The 25,694-nt window shown below is 32.7% G+C and overlaps 1 protein-coding gene across 6 annotated transcripts in view; it reads left to right on the top strand.

Moving 5' to 3' along the window:
• The first annotated feature begins 10,853 nt into the window (after positions 1-10,853).
• The window catches only part of LOC143229630 (ras-related protein Rab-32B-like), a 38,923-nt gene continuing 24,082 nt past the window's right edge, over positions 10,854-25,694 (top strand). For 2 of the 6 annotated variants that reach the window (XM_076462222.1, XM_076462221.1), the window contains exons 1-3: positions 10,860-11,094; positions 14,489-14,637; positions 22,996-23,028. In XM_076462222.1, the coding sequence (XP_076318337.1) occupies positions 14,556-14,637; positions 22,996-23,028 (115 nt within the window). In that variant the 5' untranslated portion in view covers positions 10,860-11,094; positions 14,489-14,555. Of the gene's footprint in view, positions 11,095-14,488; positions 14,638-22,995; positions 23,029-25,694 lie in introns of all 6 variants that reach the window. The other 4 variants (XM_076462220.1, XR_013015967.1, XR_013015966.1 and 1 more) reach the window with 4 other exon arrangements.

Genomic DNA, 25,694 nt, shown 5'->3' with positions numbered 1-25,694 from the left:
TAGCCAAATGTCATCTTATATGTTATGAGATTCAAAACTCTGCCAGAAGACTGAAAAGGGTATCTCTCCTAGCTCAATGTAATCCATTTTTTAACACCAACTTAGGTTCGTTTTCTTCATAATTGAACAACATCTGAAAGACAGCGCTCTGTCGGTGTGATGTATCCCTCCGCTATACTTTGTCTCCAGTAAGCACTGCGAAGTCACGCAAACACTAATATTGTCATTGTAGGGGTCAATTTTATCCATTTTATGGTCAAACTTACTCCATATAGTCAGTGTTAACAAAGATGTTTCAATTTTCTTTTCACTTTTTTTTTCACTGTTTCATTATTTACATGTTCGATATTTTCAGCTTGTTCAGTGTACGATATATTTATATTTAACTCATTTTTATATTTTATTAGCATTATGAATATTAAAAATATCTTTGAGTGTCAGAAGTTTTCCTGCTATATTTTATGTAAGGTTGTAATGTATAGCAGGTCTATTTCAACTCTCTAGTCAAATGATGCAAAGGGTTATAATGATTTCTATTGCTGGTCGAGCTGTTTTGGATTATTAGGTAAAAATAAACGTTTAACTCCTCTATTTCAAAGTCCATGGATTAAATAATAATCACCGTAATGCCTAACTTGACTATAGCTGCTAAACAAATAATTCTCTCACTTACTATTTATTCGTCAAAACACGAACTCAGTATTTTCAGTCCTAAGTTATCTGACTAACTGGCTGACAGTAAGACTAAATCATATCTCATTAAATCACTCTAACCAAACTCGCTTTTCATATATGGTTCAAACAGTTGTAGAAACTTTGGAGAAAGTTCCATGCTTTAGGACAACAATGATAACGTAATCTGAAACTTCCTTATACGTTAGCAATATGACAAATATCTAGAATTATCTTCTTGTTTAAAAACATAGAATTCAACAATAATATTTCAGATATGATGTTCGTGATAAGCAGGTGTGTATCTAATGAGAAGCCAGTGTTTGAAATCATCACGTATCTACAGAGACAGTAAATAAATCATCACGTATCTACAGAGACAGTAAATAAATCATCACGTATCTACAGAGACAGTAAATAAATCATCACGTATCTACAGAGACAGTATATAAATCATCACGTATCTACAGAGACAGTATATAAATCATCACGTATCTACAGAGACAGTATATAAATCATCACGTATCTACAGAGACAGTATATAAATCATCACGTATCTACAGAGACAGTATATAAAAAATCCTTCATTTCGACATGTGTTTTCTTCTTCTTATACTCGTAATTTTTTCATCTCGTAAACTGGTTTAATTCTTACAACCAGCTTGTGACCTGTTCTCAGTTTTTGAATTAACTTATGACATGATTGTGCTAACAGAACTGACATGTGACTATAGTTAATGTATAACTGATATGAAATATTTAGCGTAAGTGAAATGTATCTATTTATATTACGTTAATAATAACTTAAGAGTCTCCTTTAAGCAATAAATAATTCTAAAAAATATCTATGTAATAAGATTCAGTGCCTGTATGTCACGTAACTTTTAAACCCCTGGTCGCACCGACTTCTAGATGGGTTTCCCGATGTAACAGCAGTACTTCTTCGGATTTACAACGCTAAAATCAAGGGTTCGAATCCCCCTCAGTGGATATAGTAGATAGCCTAATGTGGCTTTGCTATAAGTAAACATGTACACATTTAAACGGTACCCAACGAATCGGATTGGTTCCGAGAATGTTTCACATAACCTCTTAGGGGACCCTGGTATTTCGCGAAAACACTTTTACGAGGTTTACCGGAAAGCGGGCCACAAATTTGACATTGATTTACATTTGAACATATAAAGTCACAAATTGTGAGGCTAAAACAAGTTCGATTAAATTCGGTGGAAGAGCATAGCTTGACAACTCGGAGTGTCCACTGTTGGTAAATTTGCGGACTTACAACGCTAAAATCAAGGGTTCGATTTTCCTCAGTAGACTCAGCAGATATTCCAATGTGGCTTTACTGTAAGAAACTAGAGACACACGAGCACAGACAACTTGGAGATCGTATTTAAATAGATAGGCGATTGAATGAATGGATTGAATTTGGCTGCCATTCAAACTGTTACAATGTGAAACAAAAACCAAACGAAACTCGTGTCTAATCCATAAGTGCCATGCTCCTTTCTGCTGAGCGCTCACTTAGCGAACAACAGACACAAGCACACGCTATCCGCTTGTACTCAACCTTATAAATTTGAGGGAAGGCGTCGGTACATTAGCGAATATAATATATTTTTCAAAGATTTCGGTATTTTTACTTGACTATGATGAGAATAAAAATTATTTGAAGTTATTTCTGTTTCATTGTTTATCTAAGACATTTAACATCGTTTAATCTACAATAAAGATCAATTCAGTCATAAATCCTCATGAACAATTCACTGTATTTAATATTAATTGTGATAAAAAAGTAAATAAATAAATTTCAAAGTATATGCTTTTTGTTAATCGCCATATAAACAGTTTTTACAATAGATATATTTATATAGTGGTTTTTCAGAATATTTTAGGAGTAGCAGATAATTACAGACCCGTTCAGCTTTACAAAGTTTTGTAAATCAATTATAAAAGGCCCGGCATGGCCAAGTGGTTAAGACACTCGACTCGTAATCTGAGGGCTGAGAATTCGAATCCCCGCCACACCAAACATACTCGCCCTTTCAGTCTTGGGTGCGTTATAATGTGACGGTCAATCCCACTATTCGTTGGTAAAAGAGTAGCCCAAGAGTTGGTGGGGGATGGTGATGACTAGCTGCCTTTTCTCTAGTCTTACACTGCTAAATTAGGGATGGATAACGCAGATATCCCTGGAGTAGCTTTGCGCGAAATTCAAAACAAACAAACAAACAAACAGTTATAAAGAGTAACTTTCTCACAGAAGCCTGGTATTTTATTGGAGGTGAATGCCAAAGACCATAGTTTGAAGGTCACAGGTTTCATCAGCAAGTGTTGATGAACTTACACAAGATCCGTATGACTCATCTTTACCCACTTTGTTTTTCAGAAGAATTAACTAATTTCTGCTGGAAACAAGAGGAATTTTGAAGACGTTATAATTTTCCAAATGTATAATATTTGCTAAAGAATGGGTGTCTCGATCAAATATCTTACGACGGGTCTTAACTCACACAATTATTCAGAATTACTTGGAATAAAATAGTTTTATAAATATATATCACTATGCTAGGTTTCATTCGGCCACGTAGCTTACTTATACAGAAATAAAATAATAAATAATGTTGTAATCTGTTAAATAGTTTGACTTGTTTTGAATTTTGCGCAAAGCCACTCGAGAGCTTTGTGCGCTAGCCATCCCTAATTTAGCAAAAAACAGGTAAATAACATCAATGTCTTTGACTGAACGAGCTGATGATATCTAGAGGTTGCAGTCTTAACTATGTGTTCTATGTGAACAACCAGTCACATAAGTAGCGTTAGTAATTATTGGTTAATTTACTGTTTCCTATTAGTACGAAGTTTTGGATTACTATAAGTTCTACTATGTTTTGAAAAATACAAAATATACTGATTGATTTATTAACTCAGTCAAAGATGGCTCCTCAGTATCCAAAGAAGTATACACTATGTTTTTTTTTGCTTTGCAGTGAAGATAAATATTGTTTAATAATGAAGATGAAGACAGTTGACAAAACATAAAACATTCTACTTACATGTTTGAACGTTTCGAATTAAATTATTCCATCATCAGCGAAATTTGGAAATTGTGTTACAAAGATGAGTATTAGTACAATTATAATATAAAGTGGCATAATCATTAGTTTATTTAGTTGTTAGGAAAAGTGAACGTGAATGAATATAACAATGTTTATATATATATTACGCAGTGACTGAATTAGTATGAAAGTTTAGAATAATTTTCGCTCTAAAGAGATTTGGCGATGAAAATACTTTCTTTAATGTAGAGTTCAAGGTCTAAAGATCCTGTGATAATGATAGAGAAATCGTTAAATGAGATATTTTTACCTGTGATTTCAAAATGTATAGAAATAGATGAATGGAACATTGGTTCTGTTAGGTACTCCTAAATGTTCACAAATTCTAGCTTTAAGTGACATTTCAATTTGCCAATGTACGTGACCTTACAGTCACTACACGTATCTTTATACAAGAGTCATAAACATAGAAGTTTAGGTACTTGTTCTTTGTAATGAAATAGGTATTCAATTAAATCAATCTTTATGTTAGTCTAAACTGAATTTGAGGGCCAAAGGTTTTAATTAGGCAAGAGAGCTGTTTTTAATTGACAGGGATTCTGAGCTCATAAAAGGAAGGGATAAAATAAGGTGAGATTAAAGGATAAGGTGTACATTGACTGGTGGCTGAAATTTGTTGTTTAAGAAATTGCGTGCAGTCTTCGTTAGAAAATCAGTTTGATAGCCATTATTTAACACATGTTAATATAGAAGGATATTTTCTTCCTGTAAAATAAATAATTAAAACAAATATTTAAAATTATGTTTAATAATAATATAACCAGATTACGTTTGAAGAAGTTAGAGATAAAAATATTGAAATTGGTATAGAGGCCAGTAAAAGTCCTTTTATGGTACTCAGCGAAAGAAAATATTTACCTCATTTGGTAATCCTGACGTCTACAAACGGTAAAGATTATTTTCTTCGAGATCAGATGCGAATTTGATAAATAAATATTGTGTTTCGCTTTACATCGTGTATCAATTCTGTTTATTTTCTTAGGTTAAAACTTAATCATTTAACTAAATTGAGATTTATTTTGCAATGTTCCTAAATTATCTTCCTATTATAAACAATATCTATCATTTACTTATGTAGAAATCAGTTTCATCTGAAAATGCTACAAAGGAAGTAGAAAAAATGTAACCATAGAATTTGTTGTGAAGCTTTGTTACTTTGCTAACTTTCGTATCGACTCTTGCTTGATTTCTTGAGTTTAAACGAATTTAAAGTATTCTACACCAAGAAGGAAAATTTACTGTTATAGAAAGATAATTAATTGTGTGAGAAAAGAATTAAGTCCAGGAGAAGTTCAATATGATGCTGCAAAGATTTCTGATATGATCAACATACAGCAGAAGACTCCAAACGATCAGCCAATATCTAATGCAACCAGTCTATTTGATCAAACCTTGCTGTAAAAACTCAATGTTGGAACAAATAAATGGTGTTTGAAAATTTTAAAACTACTTTGGAGTGTCTCTAAAAGACGCTTAGGTTATTTTTAGCTAGAGTACCACAGCTCTGTCTCTGAACAAGACCTCCCAAAACCAAGAATGACTAAAAATATTTCTGGCAGAAAAAATCCATTAGCCAAGGGTTGTTTCCAATTTAGGTGAGACAAGAGTATCTTTGAGTGAACCAAAGAGCAGTAGTGGGCTTATCTGAAATAGAAGTATCCTGCAATTATGAATACTGTACTCGTGTCAAAACTTGATGCAGAGCCGTATGAACAACTCTTCACCATGCTGTTGTGAAACGCCCGAATATCAAGATCCTTTAATACATCTACCACGAATTAAATTAGCTGCATCTCAGCCAAACAGTTCCTCAGAACATGCAAGATAGAAGCTTTGGCCCACAACAGAGATTTTATTATTAGAACAAAGAATATTTCAATCTAATGGCTTAAAGGAGCAGAAAAAGAAGACTTAGAACATGCTTTACAGTGTTTCAAACAGACAATTACCTGGAATGGCAAGATTCAGAAGCAAGTAGTCTAACACCTAATTGTGAGTCTGGATGGATCAGCCTTGGGCTCCATCAAGCAAATAAACAAGAAACAATAGGATAATTGAGACACAATGCTATTTGAGTTGTAATGCCAGTTCAACAACTCAGTAGAGAATCAAGCGATCTGTTGGTCTAAGTTCAAGGCAATACCAGGCAAGAGTCTGGCCATTTACGTGGATAACCAATGCCTTTTCAATGTCTACCTGCAATACCAACAGCAGATTAAGAAGATATATTTGTGAACAAGTTCACCAAAGAATTTTCAAGAAAAGCCATGAGGCACAACTTGAGTGTGAAGAGTATCCTCATCTTAAGAAAGCAGGAACTTAGAAATAGTCATCAGACAGGAAAAAGGCTGTGGAAACACCTAAAATGGCTTTAACACAGACAGACCAATCTATTCAGACACTTTAATCATATTGAGGTAGAAGTCATACGAAGGATTAACCGGATTTCTACACAATCTAACACTGTAATGTAACCACACTATATTTCTGTTAATGGACAAAAGCTACCTAAATCTGCCCATGGAGTGTATGTCACAAACAATGATGACGATGCTTATGGACAATTTGCAAGATGGAAGAGGTAAAGCATCTGCTGTTATTGTGGTCTAGTGGGACACTGAAAAAGAAACTTTCCGTACTTTACATGACAACAGAGGTAATGTAGCTAGTGTTATTACGCAATTATGAGCAGTTGGCTATCTAACTTTATGCAGGAATGATTATTGGTGTGGCAAGCAAAATACAAAATAAAAAAGGTTAGTGGTAATGCTTGGGTCGCATTAATTGTGCGATGGCCAAATGTATGTATACAACTATCAGCAAGTTTGAGATCATTGAATGATTATTATGTAAACAACCTAGACTCAATGCAGCAAAAACGTCTTAGCAACTTGTTAGTTTAAATACGTCTATATGGTATAGATAGTTGACTGTATTGCTCAACTCCAATAAACCAGCTTTCACGTTGACTTCCCTTACGCTGAACGGACATTGCAAGAATTTAAATACAGCAGATTTTGAAGAAAATGGTCATACAGACTGAAATAATGTCTAGTTGCCTCCTGTGGAAGAAAGAATGTATGCCAAGATTCTGTGTTAATTTGAAACAGAAAAATGCGATAGCTTATTTCTGTACCTTTTCTTACTTCAAACAGATATATTTCTGAATGTATTAGAATACTTCCATTGGTTCAATACTGGCTACTTGCAAGTTAAGTTGGACGAAAAGGGCAGTGCTGGGATTACATATAGCTAAAAAAAATATCTAGTATAAATCACCCATCATGCCATTTGACTGGTGTAACACATCCATCACTTTTAAGAGACTAATGTATGACGGTATACACTGAAGGGGCTGCAATAAATGAGATGAGTGGTTTAACTTAATGACCTTTTGGTTTTTGGTTATATATTCAAGTCTATGCCTAAGAAATTTTGAAAGGTAACAAGTAGCTTAATAAAGCATATTTGAAAATAAAGCCAGGAAAATGCTCACTCATGTGCACAGAAATGTGAAGTTTCACGGACCTAGCTAAAATATTCACAGTGAGAAAGACTGACCTCAATTATGATCAAGTAAAAAACTCATATTACACGTTCCATATTACTAACATTGTGCGACCAACATCTTGAATATGATACTACCACTGTCTTTTCTCACCAAATTTTGGACATTAAAGTTGGACGGTAATATACACCACAGGAACATGTGTCATGTGTGAAGATAAATAAGATAGCAAATGGTACCAATAGTCCGTATGAACTATAAAGTATCTATAATGTTTGCAAAATTGAAATTATCCACGAAATGGACAAAACTCTTGAACAGCAAGACTTGACACAAATGGTCAAATTATACCTTTGACTTTATATCACCAGGGCCAAAGGCTTTAAGAAGGTTGTCTGGATCGCTGATAAATTTGGTTTGAACATAAACATTCATTGAATGCTCAGGTATAGTTATTATTTTATTAAGCAATTTATCCAAGACGATTATGCTTTGTTAAGCAGTCACTGGTAGAATAAAATGTTAAATCGCTGCGTTAATTTTACATTTACACTGTTGACCTAAATGAGTGTAAGATGAAGTGTGCAAGCCTAAACAGTATAAAACATTTGTGTTAGTAATCTATATTATTCCACATAGAAATAAGTGAGCATTGGTTTTTCATTTGTTTGTTTTTACCTTTTATTATAATTCTAAGTTGGTTTTTAAAATTGTTGTTTTATATTTCAAACAAGAAATAAAAATGCACCATTAACATTAGAGGGATATTAGTGGTACGTAAATAAATGTTTGAAGTTACAAGTTGATAATATATTCGACAATCATGACTTACCATTTCCTGTATCAGATATGCCAACCATTACGACTTGAGCGTAATCATTACGATTTTGACAATGGTGGAATGGAAAGAAGCTTCAACAGGAGAGAATATTTTCAAGTTTTTGGACCACAAACTGACAATGAGGAAAATTCCATGGGAAAACTGTCTTAGTTTTTTCTTCAGATAATGCCTCAGTTATTTCTGGTATTGGTAAAGGTGTGATGGGACACATCTCAAGACGATAGTCTAGCATTTACATCATGAGTTGTGCCTGTCACCTCATGAATATTGCTGCCCAGAAAGCTTTCAGAGAACTGCCCTGCCCAGTTTCTGATATATTGATAGATATCTACTATTTTCTGGACAAAAGTGCTAGCAGAAAACAACATTTAAAAGAGTTTCAAGGATTGTATGACAAAGAAACAAGAAAAATTCTACAACTTGTTAACACAGATGGCTATCACTTGGGGTGTGCCTCAACAGAATATTGGACATGTGGAAGCCATTAAAGAAGTATTTTCACTGTGAAAAGAAAAACTAGATTCGAAAGGATCTAAACGTGCAGCTCAGTGAGGCAGCAAGACTTTAACAGTCAAGACACCCTCTCAGCCACACAGGGACACAGTCAAAATATCCTCTCAGCCACATAGGGACACAAGACAACAGGCTCCAAAAGCAGATAAAGAAACATTTAATATAACTCAATACATGTTTAGGCTGTCTGACCTTGAACTAAAGAAAAGACAATCAATGAAAAAGGAGAAGAAAACGAAAGCTAGCAAGAAAGTAACCAAGAAAAGTTATGCGTAGAGCAAGTTAGATAAGTTAACAGTTTTCATGGACAACAAAATGAACTTGTTATTTTGTCTTTTCTTCAGTCTGCAATTCCTCTATTTGAGTAAGCCAATTTGATATTGCAAAGAGAAGAACCTTGCATACACATTATGCATAGAACTCTGATTACACAAGTTAAAAATATACTTGTCAGATACATCAAGCCAGAATATCTTGAAGGTAACATCACTGAACTTGACTACAACAATGAATCCTTACACAAATCTGATGAGGCAGTTTCTATTGGAAATGCTGCCAAGGAATACATTGTTAAATATGAAAAGGACCTGGACCTGATCGGCTTCTACACCAGTGTTGAGAAACACTATACTGCAGCTACAAATTACATGATGAACATTTCCCTCTAAATGATGAACTTTTGATTCACACAGAGGTTGCTGATCCAAAACTGAAAGTCAGCAAAGATTTCTCTTCTCTACGCTTTTTCACGGACAGATATCCTGTCCTTGTCAATACACATGAGCACGACACTATTGGCATGTTGGAAGGGCAATATTTGAACTATCAAATTGATACTTTTTCAGAAACTGTCCTTCAGTTGAATGTTGACAAGTTTTGGGTTCAGCTGTCTACAGTTAAAGATGGAAATGGCAACCAGAAGTATGACATTCCGTGAAAGATTATGCTTGGAATTCTTATAATCTTCCATTCTAATGCTGACAGTGAAAGGATATTTAGTTTAGTGTCTAAAAACAAAAGCAAGTTCGGACCAAACTTGAGCTCCTCACTTTTGAGCAGTATTATAACACACAAGATGTGTGCAGTCAAATGGACAGTGTTGTTATAACTCCCAACCATCCAGAGATATTCTCATGAAAGAAAAGGCTGCAACAGCTACAAAACTATTACAATAAGTCTTATAAACATGATATAAACTAGTCCTTACACAAAGGCTTTTTCTGCTTACTGTTTATGCATGTTCAATGTTGTTTTACCAGTATGTTTGTTACTCTGAACTAAATAAAAGACATAATTTCAAAATAATTTTTTATTTTATTTATTAAATACACAAAACACAATCACAATGAGCAATCTATAACAGTAATAAATAATAATAGTTATAATAATAATAAACAGCTTGGAGACATTGGTCAGGCCTAGTAGCCGCAAATGATAAAGGGCTTTGTCTACAATCATTACGCTCAGCTATTTGAAATAGTTTGCATCTCTGCTGTTTACTTATTTAGTACTGTTTGTCCTCTGCTGAGAAACTTATTTGCTCATTTTGTAGGTTAATTGTAACAAGAAGATCTAAGAAACTACAGCAGGTGTTCAATACTTTTTGCAACTAAATTCATGAAAAATTCAGGTATTTACAAAAACTAGTATTAAAATTAGGATTTGGAATCACATTTGAATGGTCCGTTATGGCCAAGTGGATAAGGCACTCGACTCGTAATCTGAGGATCGCGGGTTTGAATACCCGTCGCACCAAACATGCTTGCCCTTTCAGCCTTGCAACCATTATAATGTGACGGTCAATCCCACTATTCGTTGGTAAAAGAGTAGGCCAAGAGTTGGCAGTGAGTGGTGAGAACTAGCTGCCTTCCCTCTAGTTTTCCAATGCTAAATTAGGGACGGCTAGCGCAGATAGCCCTCGTGTATTTTTGCGCAAAATTCGAAAACAAACAAACAAACTGTCATCTAATAAAAGGTATAACAAATTAACATTTTCAAGGAAAACTGCTTTTTATCTGTCCCCTATAAATCTATAACTTTTGTTATAAATGAGCCTGTAAAGTATTATAATATTTAACTCAAGAAATATGAAATTATTAGCTTAATATATGAAAGAACTCTAAACATTTCTGATTTTACAATACGTTGACACAAAATGGTTATCGTAGTGTTTTATAATATTTATGACATTTTATTTATGTATTTAAAAGATCTAGAGTACTGGAACTTCCGTGAGATAAAACGTTTACCTTGAAATGAATAATTTAGTGATAGTAGTGAAAGAATAGGATGAGTATGGGCGTTCTTTTTGTAAATTTATATTGATATTTTGATTTCAGGCTTATGCGGAAACATAATTTATGTTCACACAATTTTACTGGCTTCATAACTTATTATAATTACTTGTGGTTCTAGTACTTGTTGGAATTAGCAACTGAGTAAGTACAATCTGATCAGAGTTTAAATAACTGTGTTCTCTTAGGTTAGAATTTAGACTAGAGTTTGCTAATAATGGGTAATTTGGCGTTCATTCGTTGGTTCTTGGTCAGTTCGTTTGCCTTATAACGAAAAACTGAATAGTACAAGTTACTGAATTGCTAAAAATGCGTGTGAAGACCTGGTAATCCTTTTTCATGTTATTAATGTTAATCATCGATTGAGTGTCACACATTGGTGCATCAGTCCCAGATAAAATAAAACGATGAGTTAAAAAACTGACAACAATGTGTAGGCTAGTTAGGACAACTTCCTATCGTTATGGAAACAAGGCAGCCAAAGTCCAATAGAGGGTTTTATCTGAAAAAGCTTGTTATCACATTGCTTAATCAAAGTCGACTGTCAACTGGTGTGGAGCCAAGCCTTGAATTCAGGACCATAGTATGGAACAACCATGGCAGTGATAGCATTAGAGAAGACGGACTTAGCAACAGTGTCAGCAAGCTCCTTCGCATGAAAACCAACATGGCCCAGTATCCAAAAGAACTGGATAAAAGTAGATGTTAAAGATAAACAGGCCAATCAGTTTTGGACATCGTGAAAACTAACGTGAAGTGATTCTAGGGCTGTAGAGTGGAAAGCCTATTTGTATAAATAGTACAATTTGAGTACTTCTTAGCATTTATTTAATTCAGGGCATGAGAAATAGCATGCAATTTGGCAATGAACACAAAAACTGTAGAGGGGATTCTGTGTGCAACCACCAAACCATGGCAGAGCCAAGAGAGTCACCTGATTTTGAACCATCCATATAAGTGAATGGAAGGATGGTTCAAAAGATGTTTGGCAAATGCAAGACAGTACTTCCAATCAGAAGTATCTGACTTTCTCAGATGACTCAAAGAAAGGTAACACTTGGGGTAGTAATAAGCCATGGTGGGATAGGCTGACCAGTGGATACAACACTGTCATCCAAGGACAGATCCAGGTGATCCAATTGCTCCTTTATACGAAGACCAATAGGAACAATGGCGGATCATCTGTTCTGAAAAAACATGTCTAACTGACCAAGAAAGGAAAAAATAACATCAGGCAGGATTCTGTGGTAAGGATTGAAGTTTTGAAGCATTCAGGAGGGACAGTTCCAAACAGTAGAGGTGTAGAGAAGGTTCACGAGACTCTTGAGGTGATTTGGAAATTACTCTGTTGGAGGCATATAGAAATCTGTCTGCATTCCCACTGTAGCAGTGGAATGGAGTGAGGAACATTAATTTCTGAGCTCTGGATAAGAGATATTATCAACAGTCTTCAAACATTGTACCTCTGTCTTCTACTCATTTAGGACAAGAATGAAAGTACAAGGGGTGTGAACCACTACAGTTGACATAGTGTGGTTCAAGTTTACATTTGTAGGCATCATGGTCCTTGCCACCACAATGAGCACATGTTAAAGATTCATAACAAAAGATCATTGAATGTTTGAATCTCTGGCACTTAAAACATCAAAGAAAATTTGGAATGTATGGTCTAACCTTACAATTTAAGTATCCATCTTTAATAGTGGAAGGTGGATGCGACAATGTGAACATTAAAATAATTACATTTGTACATGGCATTATTCCATCTTTACAAGTGGAGATTTCATGCACCCTAGAAACGCCTCAACTGGAGAAACCAGTGATGATCTCTGACTCAGTAATGTTCTTTAAATCCCTCTCAGCTGTAACTCCTCTGGAAAAATTCAAAATTGCATGGGGAGTAACCTTGATGGGTATATACCCAATGCTCTTTGAATTCATGAGAAGATTAGTGTGTTGTGGTGAAGATGTTTCCACCAAAATATCTCTGGAATGTAACTTTGTTACTGACTTGAGGGAGTCAAAAAGTCCTCTGATCCTTTCTGAATAAAAAAAAAAAGACAATTGCCCAAAGGATTTTTCAGTAAGGAATGCATGATTAGAAATCTAGGTACAGAATCTGACTGTGATGGTGACTGTACAACAGTCGTCCATGTGTAGTTGTTTTCCAGTAATCTGTTTTTCTCTCAATACTTTTCATGGATAGGGGTATCCATAATAAAGGGAATACATTTCAGTACCCACTGTCGCCACCTACCACAGAGCCCTACGAGGGAACAAACTACAGTACCAAACAAGTACATTGCAGCAATGTCAGGGTTTTGTGAGCACTATACCCAAACACCAGCATCAGACAGTGTCTACAACACCTGTTAAGAACATTCAACACTGATACTCAATTGACTCTTGTCCAAGTGGACCACCCAAATGACTCTGGGGGTGTCACCTCAAGGCTGCCCATCTACAAGAATTCAAGGTGAGAGTGGTGTGTTAAGGTTAGACCCTCTCCTCTCCTTCACAGGTTGCCATACACAGCAAATACATGAGTGGATGTTCAAATCCCAGAGAAGGTAAAGTACAGAACATTCTCTGGGAGGTCCCCTCACCATGTACAGGAATCCACTTCAAGGAGGCAGTGGGATAATTAGAAAATTTGCTCAATTAAGTAGTTTTAACTAAATGTTTATTCTGACAAGGTGGCTAATGTAAAAAAAACCAAAATAATCCATTATATTATATAATATGGTTAATTAACAAACAATGTATAAAGCTAAAGATCAAATTTAAATATCTCCAGTGGCAAAGCACAAACAACCCATTGTGTAGCTTTGTGTTTAACAATAAGAAAAAATTAATCCATACTATTTAGTTTAATGAAATAGTACTTAGATGTATATGAAAAGCTATGTATAGTTTTAATTGATGTTATTGTACTGAATGACATTTTATACAGCTTTAAGTTGGTTATCTTTCTTTTGTAATGAGTGCAACATGACCTATGTGTTTGAAGTCATGAATTTGACTTAAATGTTTTTATTTTTTTAGACTGATTGTATTGGGATAAATTAGGGCTACTCTGTTGTAGTTTGTTGATTAATTAAAATGTCTACAATGACAAATACTCTTCACAAACAGGCTTAAAATTTACTTGTATGTATATAAAATTTCAAAATTTTGATAAGTTAATTTTTGCTTATTTTAAAAATCATGGATTTTGTTACTTTTGTACAGCTAAATGGAAAACACTGTATAAAAGGACTTATTCAAATAAGCTAGCTAAGTCACTTTTCTAATTAATTTTCTTTCTTTTTGCAATAAACTTGTTCACTATTATTTTAATATCTTGAGAAAAATATTTAAAAGATACTTTTACATTTTTTACCTGTATTGTACACCTAGTGATTTGAATTATTATATACTTTGGGTTAGCACTGTGGCATTAATATATTTTCATCTATTCATTTCATTAAAGGTTAATTTTTTCTTGATAAAATGTTTTTTTTACAGTAGTTGATTTATTTGTTACTCTTCTGAATAGACTTGCATAAGTGTATGAAACTTGGATGTGACTTTAGACTGCAGTAGTACCAGTTCAAAGTGAAAATATGGACATGAAGAACTTTGTTGCTAATAATGAGGCTGAGGAGTTACTTTTCAAGGTTCTTGTCATAGGAGACTTTGGTGTTGGTAAGTTTCTCACAGTTTTTGATTTTGAATATCTTATAAATTAAAGCTAGAAATTTGCCTTGTACCTTTTATAGAACCAGGTTTTATAAGGTCACAAGCTCTTTTAGAAAGTTAAGACTAAACTTTGTTTTGATATTTTTAAGATGAGAGTAATGCTTAATAGAATTTGGATTCTCAATGAAAAACAATTCTGTCCAAAATTGCACTACAAGCAATCTGTGCTTTGTACAGTTCAAAATTAGACATGACTAATGTATACAGACCTTAGATAGCTTTATGCAGATATCCAAATCAAACAAATTTTAAAATGAACACATGCTATGGTGTGTGACAAAAGGTGCACTGTTTATTCACTTTATCAGATTTTTTCTCTAATATCTTAATTAAATCAACATTAATTAATTAGGCAAGCTTTTAAAAATTCATCAGATTTGATGTTTAGTTAAGCCTGGACCTGGAAAAAATTTATTAATGCATAAAGAGGAATCACACAGGAAAATTCATACTGAGTGGAGAATCTAGTCAAGTCCTAGTAGAATTAAACTTTTGTGCTAATGGCTATGTGAGTAGTACTAATAGGAAACTTCCCTCTTAACTTTGAAGTTAAGTATTTATATAGCATGGCTCAATTTGCATGGGTTTCATGTGTTTACAATAATTGACATAATCTACATCATAAACTAGCAATAAACTCTAATAAATCCAATATCATGTAACTGTTTAGTTACATTACACACTGTAGTTTAAGTTTAAACAAGATGATTTCAGAAAATGCAAGTAGGAAAGTTTAAGTGTAAGTATCATAAAGAGAAGTTGTATTTGAATAGTTGTAATGTTCTCCTTCACTTTAATTTATCAGCTTCTAGGATAATGTAATAAGTGTGTAATTATTATATACCAACAGACATCTGAAGTAATAAAGTGCTAACTTAATTCCTTGCAGTGTGTACAGCAAAAATCATTTATTTCAATGCTTTTTGACTGTTGGACTCAACAATTTTCAATGATTGTTCTTACCCCTGATTGTTTGTAACACAATAGCACATGATTCATACCAGTTAAAGGTAACACACAGTTTAGAGCCTGATTTAAAATATATATAAAACTTGTATAGGGATATTTATCAGTCTTGCTTATAAATTTTGAAATAAATAGTTTTCAGTCAATAAACCATGTAATTTGGTAATACATTGGGAAGTTAGTCATTCATGTAATAAAAAAACAATAGCACAGAACTTTAAATAAAAGAAGTGTATGATATTAACAATAAAAATCACTTACATATTTCCAGGATCAAACTCACCCTTTAATTTGATAAGTTTGTCACATACCAGTTTCGAGCTATGTTTTCTCCAGGCCCGATGTAAAAATAGCTAAATTTGCCATACAGGTACAGTCTTGTGATCCAAAGCCTATATTTCTAGATAATTTTTTTCAAAGGTCATTGTTGGATTTAAATACACTGATTAAATGAAATGTTAAACACAAATTAAATACACTCTCAAAGACTTCAGTAAAAAATATATACCAATCACTTGGCATTTCAGATATGTTAAAGTTTTAACTAAAGGTTTTTCTTCAACTAAACTTGCACATTTTTAGAAAATATATCACTTGATTGATATAGAGCAAATTAATAAAACTACATATATTTAATGAATTCTGTCACATCTGTTATGAAATGTTTATTATTTAAAATATTTGTACATTAGTCTCTAAGAATTTTTCTTTGTTCTTTGAATTTGTATTCATCATATTCAATAAATGTTGAAAGTTGCAAAAATAGCCAGGAAATCATTTTGAATTATCTCTGTGATCCACCAATAAAAATGTCACATTCCATTTACTGTGGGTACTGATTGCTTTCTTTCTGCCCTTAGTCATTACCTGATTCTGGTTGTTTTAATATCCTGAATTTCTTCAGACACAGAAGCTGCTCTTATGAGCTTGTGAAGTAACCTTATTGCTTGCATGTGCAATGCACTCCACTGTTCTTGTACCTGCACTTTCTAGTACAATAGCAGCCTTGTATTGATAGGTCAGCCTAATTCTCCCAATGAATTCAAAGAGAGTATTCTTTGCTTGATATATTGTGGGATTTAACATTTACATGCAAAAAAGCTATTCCTTTTACTATTGACCCATATATCATATAGTAGAATCATAGAAGAACTTGTTGTATATAATACCATTTGCTTCAGCTGGTATGTACCAAATTAAACCTGTTAGTGATTGCAGATACACTTTAGACAACTCTGATGAATCCAAAATTACATTGCTTTCTTTTTCAATTTTTTTTTTTTTCAACATTGACTTCTTTAAGACAACTTTAGGATTGTACAGTCTGTTGGAGTATATTGGGTTATATCACCAGTTTAAGAAACCAAAATATTCTAATCAAATCAGATTTTGTGTTTTATATGAACACAGGCTGATAACAGTTGCAAAGATCTTTGAGTTTTAGATGCTCTCATATAAAACAAAGTTGCATGTTAATAAATATAACCATGTTCAATACCTTTGACTATTGTATGTGACCATTTTTTGCTCTTATCACCCAACATTGCAAGGTAAGTAAGAAGATTGTTTTTGTTAGCTGCCATTTCTCAACAGTGGATATGAAAATACTTAATACATTTCTCTGAATACCATTACAAGATTGGATTTCTCTGTATGGTGCTCAATATATCACTTACAGAAAGAATGGCATCTGGGTTTTCATAACTACTTCATGAAGGAGACCTGATACATCCCTAAGATAGAAGGTCCTATGCAAGAAGATGCATATTTTTAGGTATGAATTCTCAGCAACTGGTATGATCAAATCCAAGACATACAGGAAGAATATTACTCAACCAAGCAGAATAAACTAATTGTATTGACCTTTTCATATAGCAAAACTCTTTTCCAAACTCAGAATTGTAGACAGAATTTTATTGGATTATTCAGTGTGGAGTTTAATGAGGAGACCTTCCAAATAATTTTGTACAGATATTCCTCAAAGGTGGAATGGAATTCTGGAAAACAGTTTATTAAACTAGGACTTGCTCAGGCCTATAAGGTAACTTGTGAAACCAAACAGTTTCTTCCACATGATTTTTTTCTCGGACAGATCATGTCTATTCTGTTACATTTTATATGATTTTTTCATTTTTGCATCTGACACTTGGCATGAGTTGGATGTAAACTATTTTCTGTTTTTGTGATGTTTGTAACACTAAGTTCTAGCAGGAGTACCATGCATAACAGTTACTTGGATTTATGCTTCATGTGGTAGTCAAATCAGTTGAGAATATTTTAGAATGATTGTTGTCTGTTGATATGATCTCCAGGGTTAAACAGTTGCATTTTTTTACAGTCTGACTTGCTCAAAGTAGTATCAGGAAATAAGTTGTTTGAATCAATCTATCAATTTCACTGTCACATGGAAGAAGATCATCAGGTGCACATCATCTAGAACAATTGTTCTGTTGATGGCATTTCCTACAAATGCCACTTTTTTTGAAATTTTTCTTGTTTTAAAGGCACCTACTCAGATCACTGTTATGTGGTTCTGATAATAACCTACCCCTTCAGGTCCTTAATTCATGATATACTGTAAGACACATCTATTTTTCATTGATGTGGCTCTTCTCTACTGCTAACATTACTTAAGTATAATCCTTATAAACCATTCAGTGAAAAATGCAACAAAAATTGTTGATTGCTTAGCTAAACGTGTGCCAATTTCAGTAGGTAATGTAATTTAACTCAGAAGAACAAGTTACAATTTGTTTGAGTGATATGTGGATATATATATATATATATATATATGTTTGGGGTGAATTTATTCATTGGTTACCTTGTACATATTTTACATTTCTGTTATTAAATAAAATGTGTAAAATATAATAAAAGTTGGATCTTAACATTTTAACATAAATATCAATTTTTTTATTAAATAGCAAGAGTCATCTTTGAACAGTTTTATCATTTTAGTATTATCTCGTAATTATAAATGATGTACTGAAGTGTGCATTTATTCAAAGATAGAATTGACATTTAAGAAATGAAATAGAAAAATGGCCTTAAACTCAACAAACTTGTGCAAATGGATTTACATCATTTTGTATCTAAATGGAATAAAGTAAGGATATAGCAACAGACATTTTTATTCTTCCAAATATATCATATTGTAGTTTCCATACAGATGAAATAATTTTCATAATAATTTCTTTTTCTTTGATTTTTTGTTTGTCCAGCATGTTTTCCAGCAATGATAATCCATTATTCTAATCTCTTTAGATACCAGGAATTTGACAAAGGAAAAATATTTGTTCCTTAACTTATTTTAGAAGAGTTTTTTTAATGGAATAATAATAGTAAATAAAACAATAAATGAAGATGGTTTATGAAGGACTGAAGTAAAAGTACTCTTGAACCATCTATCAAAAATGTTCAGTGAACAGATTAAAATTATGCACAGTTAACTGACATGTAACATTTTATAAACTAGTAGAAATGCTACCCTATAGATTAGTGATTAGTAATTGTAGTATTTATATCTTGTTGAAAAAGAAATTAGAAAAAGTGAATATTTTCTTTAAAAAAAAAGTATTTTTTCTGGAAATACTGCATGAGAAACTGTTTAGATTGTGCTCTTTAGTCATACACAACAAATTACATCAAAATGATTCATTGTATGAAACCCAAAATGTCCATATATTTTAATTGGTATAAACTGCAGTGTTTTTAGATATTAAAGGTGATAGAGTTTATTCGAAAAATTAGTTGTTGTATTTTAAGAACTCCAGTTTCTCGGTACTGTATTTAGAAATTACATCAGTAAAGATCAAATCAAACATTCACATATAGTCCTAGTGCAAGTTGTGTTCTTGTTGCAAAAATAGTACTTTTATTTAAAATTAGCTTTTGTTATAAAGAATTGGTTATTGCACATACCTAATTTATTTTTCTAATTTTTGTTTGTGGTGCAATTCAGTAAATGGTGCAGGAACTTTGATTACATACACATGTACTAACACATGTTAACATATGTTACATTACCATAAGAAAGGGTAAACACCATTGTATATTTGTATCCATTCTCTTTCACTATTTTTAAGTGATTTATTAGGAAGAAAAGTAGAATTTATTGTAGCTCATAATAACTAACAACATTCTGAAGATTGAAATCTTAGAGATTGTATTTACATTGTTGCTATGCTTACAATCTGTATATTTCATTCAGTAAATGTTTCTTAAAGTGAAATAAAAATACAACTTTCAAAGTTACATTTTTTCTGTTTAAGAACCTGAGATATATGGAGAATCTTGGCTAATCACACACAACTGAAAAAAACAATTTATTGAAAAATAATTAGCATGCAAATATAGTAATAGATAATTATGACTGTTGTTATAAATGTAATGCATAGTTTGAGTGAACTTTTGAGATGAGTTAGATAATAGAAAAATGTGCAACTTATTCAAAACCTACATTATTTTTAATGTACATATTAAACAATTTCTATGTCTAAAGATTATTTTTTAAAAATAAGAACACACTTCACTTTACCATATGTGATTGAGTAGTGGCAATTTGGAAACATCTGGGTGCAAGTGATCATTGCTAAATTAAATGTTTTACTGCATGTAAATGAAAGAAATAATATTTTGGTTATAAATTTCAAGAAAAATAAATTTTAAAGGATGCAACAATTATCTGTTGTGAATTGAGCAACTAAGTTATTGGGAGACACTGATCATATGTGGAAAATATTTAAAGATAAATTTTTAAATATTCAAGATTAATATATTCCTTATGGAAAGAAAAAGGTACCTCATAATGAATTAAAGAAAAGCATAATAAATTTAAGAAATTTAAATTGACAAGTATGACAGGAGATTTAGAAAATTACACATGATCAGGAAAATTGGTTGAACAGGAAATTAGGACATACAAAAGGATGTATGAGAAAAGATTGGTTGAAAATGTAAAAATTAGCAGTAAGGATTTCTTTTAAATATATTAAGGGTAAACAAAATGTTAGTATGGGGGCAGGACCCTTGAGGGATGATAAAGAAAGGCTAGTATCTTATGATTGTGAGATGCCTGGATTATCAAGTTTTCCATTTTTTCTTTGGTTTTTACAAATAAGTGTAAGGAATATTCTTCATCTTGAACAATTGATTAATGAAAACAAGATCAAACATGGTGACAGCATTGATTCTGAGCTGATTGAGAAAAAAAGGGAAGTTTAAAAAAATAATGGTCCTGGCTGTATAATATTTCCTTAAGGATTTTGAAGGTGGTTAAAGATTGTATATGTGAGCTACTTACTACTGTTTTTTGTCAGTCTTTAAATAGTGAGCAGGTACCAGAGGATTGAAAAATAGCTATTTAACTTTTCTGTTCAAGGAAGGAGATAAAAATTGTCCCAGTAAAGTCATCCAAGCAGTGTTGTGTTGCTAACTAGAGGACAAATAAGATTTTACATTGAATCTACAGAAATATCAAAGATGAGTCCAGAGATTGTTAACCCTGAAATATTTTGTATTGTTTTATCTTAAAAAAAGAAGAATTGGGGGGGGGATATAATTGAGGTGTTTAATATTGTAAAGAGAATTAATATTGTCAGTGCATTATCTTTTTTCATACTTAACAGTGACAGTAGTAGGACTAGGGGATACAAATATAAATTTTGGCATGGTGGAAATTATCTTCTGCTAAGACAGTTTTATTCTTTGAAAAGGATGGTTGGCCTTTGGAATGGATTTCTTTCAGATGATGTAGAGGTAGTAACTTTTGAGTGAGTTTAAGAAAAAAACTTAAGTATGTGAATGATAAGGATTGGCTTTAAGATGATTACTTTTTATTTATGTTAAGTTAGTTTAAAGAATAAAACAGTTGAGATGAACCAACAAATGCCATGTTGTCCCAAAACGTTGTCACTGAAATTACCAATTTTGGCTATTAAATTGTTAATAGGAGCAGTGTTGTAACATTTTTGATGGTTTAACATTATTCTTGTGATATTATATGGCAGTTTCCCTTAACATTTGGTACATGTGTATATGAAGGTTATCACTTGCTAAAAATGGTTTTATGTAATTACATAATCATTTTTGTATGTTAATGAAACTTAAAGTACTGTAAACTTATTGATATATAAAAAATATGATTTCATAAAATGCGTGTAACAAAATGTTGACACTTTATTGAGAAAGAAAAGTTTTTTCTTTCCTTTGATGGATACAATGAATTTATATTTGTTTATTATTGCCTACATATACAATGCTAATTTCTAGAGTTAATCTCTCACTTACCTTGACATTTCATTGAGTAGTGTTTCATCTTAAACATTTCTCCTGTTGGACAGTACGTTGATGGAATGTGGAATATCCATTGTTTATACGTGCTTTAGGCCCAGCATGGCCAGCTGGGTTAAGGCATTTGAATCGAAATCTGAGGGTCACAGGTTCAAATCCTGGTCACACCAAACATGCTTGCCCTTTCAGACATGGGGGTGTTATAATGTTACAGGCAATCCAACTATTCGTTGGTAAAAGGGTAGCCCAAGAGTTGGCAGCAGGTGATGATGCCTAGCTGCCTTCCCTTTAGTTTTACACTGTTAAATTAGTGATGGTTAGCACAGATAGCCCTCGTGTAGCTTTGTGCAAAATTCAAAAACAAACAAACAGTACATGCTTTCTTTTATAGTTCATGAGTTGGTCAGCTACAGTACTGAAAAAAAGTGTCTTTTATAACATGGAATGTTTCTACTATTTAGGGAAAGTGATGGCTTATAGAAGGAGCATTTTCTTTCCGTGAATCCTTAAAGTATTTGTGTACCTATTAAGGTAGATTGTGTAGATATTAAAAGCAATTGTAATTTATATCAAGGTTTTTAAGTTTGATTGTTGCTCACTATATCTACATAAGACTATGGCCAGTATTTCTTTCATCCTAGAAAACTTGTGAAAGAATCATGTTATTTTGATATTGTTAATGTTACTGGATTAAATTGGTCAATTGAAGTATGTATCATAATTTAAAAATTACACGCATGCCATCATAGTCAAATATTTTCCAAGTAACATTACTATTACTGTCTGTATAAGTTATAATATTGTATGGAACACAAAAGTAATCTTGTGTTTGAAAATTAAAGTATTGGAGAATTTATCTTGGTATCCGTAATTTGGTAAAACAGTATTAGTACTTTACACATAGATGCTATATGAAACTCCCAAATATTTGAAAATGTGAATAAATATTTACAGTGTATGGACAATTGCATAGAATGTCCTCACTTCATGATAATACTAATAAAATTACATTTCTAAAAAAAAACTTCAGTATTACTTTTATTTCAGGAAAAACAGCGATTATCAGAAGATACACAGAAGGTATGTGTTACAATAGTAATTTGTGGATTCTTATTATAGTTGAACACTTAAGTGTTTGAATAATACGTTGAAAGTTGAGTGAAGAGGAAAAGTAGTTAGAGGTGTACATTCTATAGCATATTAGTATGCTATGACTTATTGCAATAAACATTTCTCACAAGGTTGTGAGCAATACATATGTATATACAGTTCATATTGTTAGGGTTAATTGATCATATCTGCATGTTTTATATTCTTCATTCTGTTGTAATATTGTATAAATATTTCTTGGTATAATCAACTTATCAAAAGAATAGGTTAGTTGTCTTACTTTCAAGGTTTTTCAGGATGTGTTTTCCTATTAACTGTTTCTGTTTATTACAAGAGTTTCTTCCATTCCTTGTATATTAATATTTTAGGTACAACTAAAAAGAAACTTAACTATAATAATGATCACTGATTACTAAGATAAATTGACGAGTTTAACATGAAATTACAAGTTGTCAAGTAAGTTCTCTTCATGTAGCTGTAACTAATTGAAATTTAGATGTAATTTCCTTGCAGAACTAATTTTTATTGAAATAAGTAAATTTTTAAAGTACACATTTGAGGGGAAACTAAATTCAATATTCACAATATTTGATCTGTTGTATACGATGTGTAAAAGATTAGTGGTGTTTAAAATAGTATATGCATTATAATGTATGATGCTCATATACATGTAAAGGCATAGTGAATGAGATATATTTCATGCTTACCAATACTATGGCTTTTAAAATCAGCTAACTCAAAAATGGTTGGCCCTCTACAGTAGCTATTTCTTGTGTATATATATACATTTGAGATTTTGCACATGCCATTACTCTTAAACTATCTCCCACCTAAGCCATACATTTTCATGTGAACTATGCTTGTGCATGGTATAGTCATGAGACAATAGCCCTCCATCAATAATAGGGTGCCATACCCTCTGTAAGCAGTAAATCCCCATAAGCACTTGGACTTAAAATTAATTTTCTTTTTATCCTTGTAATTGTCTTTCACAAACATTTATCTTTAAAGTTAATAAAGTATGACATTTGTATTGCCTTTTTACAGTGTTAACTTTGTTTTATTTCCTTTTAGTTTGTTTTAACTTCATTTTCAAACTACATTCCCATTAAATAACTTCTGAAATGTTTTGTTTTTGTATGTAGAGAATTGCTACAATGACCACAAATTCTCAATTGATGGAGACTACAATCTTTTTTTAAGGTTCTGACAATGATTCTAAAACTACCCTTACTTTCTCTGTAGCCAGTGAAGGTTCTTTGACTATGGAAGTATTTCCTGCCATAGTTCATCATATTGGTTATTTGATGCCTTCTTGCTTTTATCTACCTGTTAGGGACAGTGTTTTTCTTCCAAATTTCTCTGTGGATTTGGTTAGTTAATATTTTTTTTCTCTTTAATTTTCAATTACGTCTTTTGGTTCTTCTCTTTCCTTGCTATATGACACACTAAGGGTTATTTGGTTTTTCTCATTTTCTAGTCATACAAATCCAAGTTATCTCATTTGTGGATCAGCTTTGTTTCAATTTTCAAATGCTTTATCTTTGGGATTTTTCATCATAAATTATGAAAATTTCCTTTTTCAGTTCTCGGAGTCTGTCATACCTGCTTGACAGACTAACCCCCTGTCTCCAGTAGCACTGTCTAGTGGTTAGTTTCTTGTCTTTACTTTTGCTGTAACCATCTCCTTTAGCTGTAATTTCTTCATCTCCTAATCTGAAGCCATACATCATGATTCCAATAGTTTCTTTGAGAGTTTTTAATGATTCCTTTTCAGTACCCTGGCCAGGGCTTCATCATCTTTGTTTTTTCACACTTAGTTCATATGTAGTTGGAATCTCCTGTGACTGTCTTCTCTCTACCATTCTCTATCCTAATATTTACCCCTGGCTTTATTTTTTCCTGAAGTCTTTCAAGAGTGTTTCTAATGCCTTCAAGGTTTAGTTCAAGGCTTCCCTGTTACTAGCCCTCCATTTTTGTCTTGATTTCTCATCTCTCACAGTCTTAATAATCCATTACTGTTCTCAAACCCCATGAACTCTCTACCTTTATTTCATTTACTGGGATCAGGTGTACCAGTTTTAAACTTTTCACTTTGGCATTGCTTTGGTACCTTATGTTCTCAACAGAGTCATGAGAGCATTTACTCACCTTATCCACACAGTCTTGGATTTTGTTTTCATTATTACATGGATGACTGGCTTCTCCTCACTTAATCTCAAGAAGCTTCCATCTCAGCCACATCACTTTTTCTCCAAGAGACACCTCATTTAGGTTGGCCAATCAGTTTCCTAAATCCTTTCTGATTCCAATTCAGTACTTGGTCACCTTAGAAAGTTTTTTTTCAATTCTCAACTCAGTTTGTTTACAAGATATAAAGCATCTAGTCATCTGGATTCTTGCCTCTCTTATACTCTTGAGCAACAAGTTCTATCTTTTGTGCAGACTCTTGCATCCCTGGAATTTCTTGCCCCTCCATACTAGGCTCACTCATGGTTTCTTCAATAGGCTTTGAGGGGCCACTAGAAAAGCTTTTATGATTCTTTGTGCTCTCTTATTAAACTGTCACCTTCTCTCTCAAGGACTTATTTTGATAACTATATCATACCTATATTATGATCAGCATCCTATTGTCA

This window comes from Tachypleus tridentatus, chromosome 10 (assembly GCF_004210375.1).
Source record: "Tachypleus tridentatus isolate NWPU-2018 chromosome 10, ASM421037v1, whole genome shotgun sequence".
Lineage (NCBI taxonomy): Eukaryota > Metazoa > Arthropoda > Merostomata > Xiphosura > Limulidae > Tachypleus > Tachypleus tridentatus.
The sequence above is the reverse complement of the archived record's forward strand: the minus strand, read 5'-3'. Positions and strand labels throughout refer to the sequence as shown.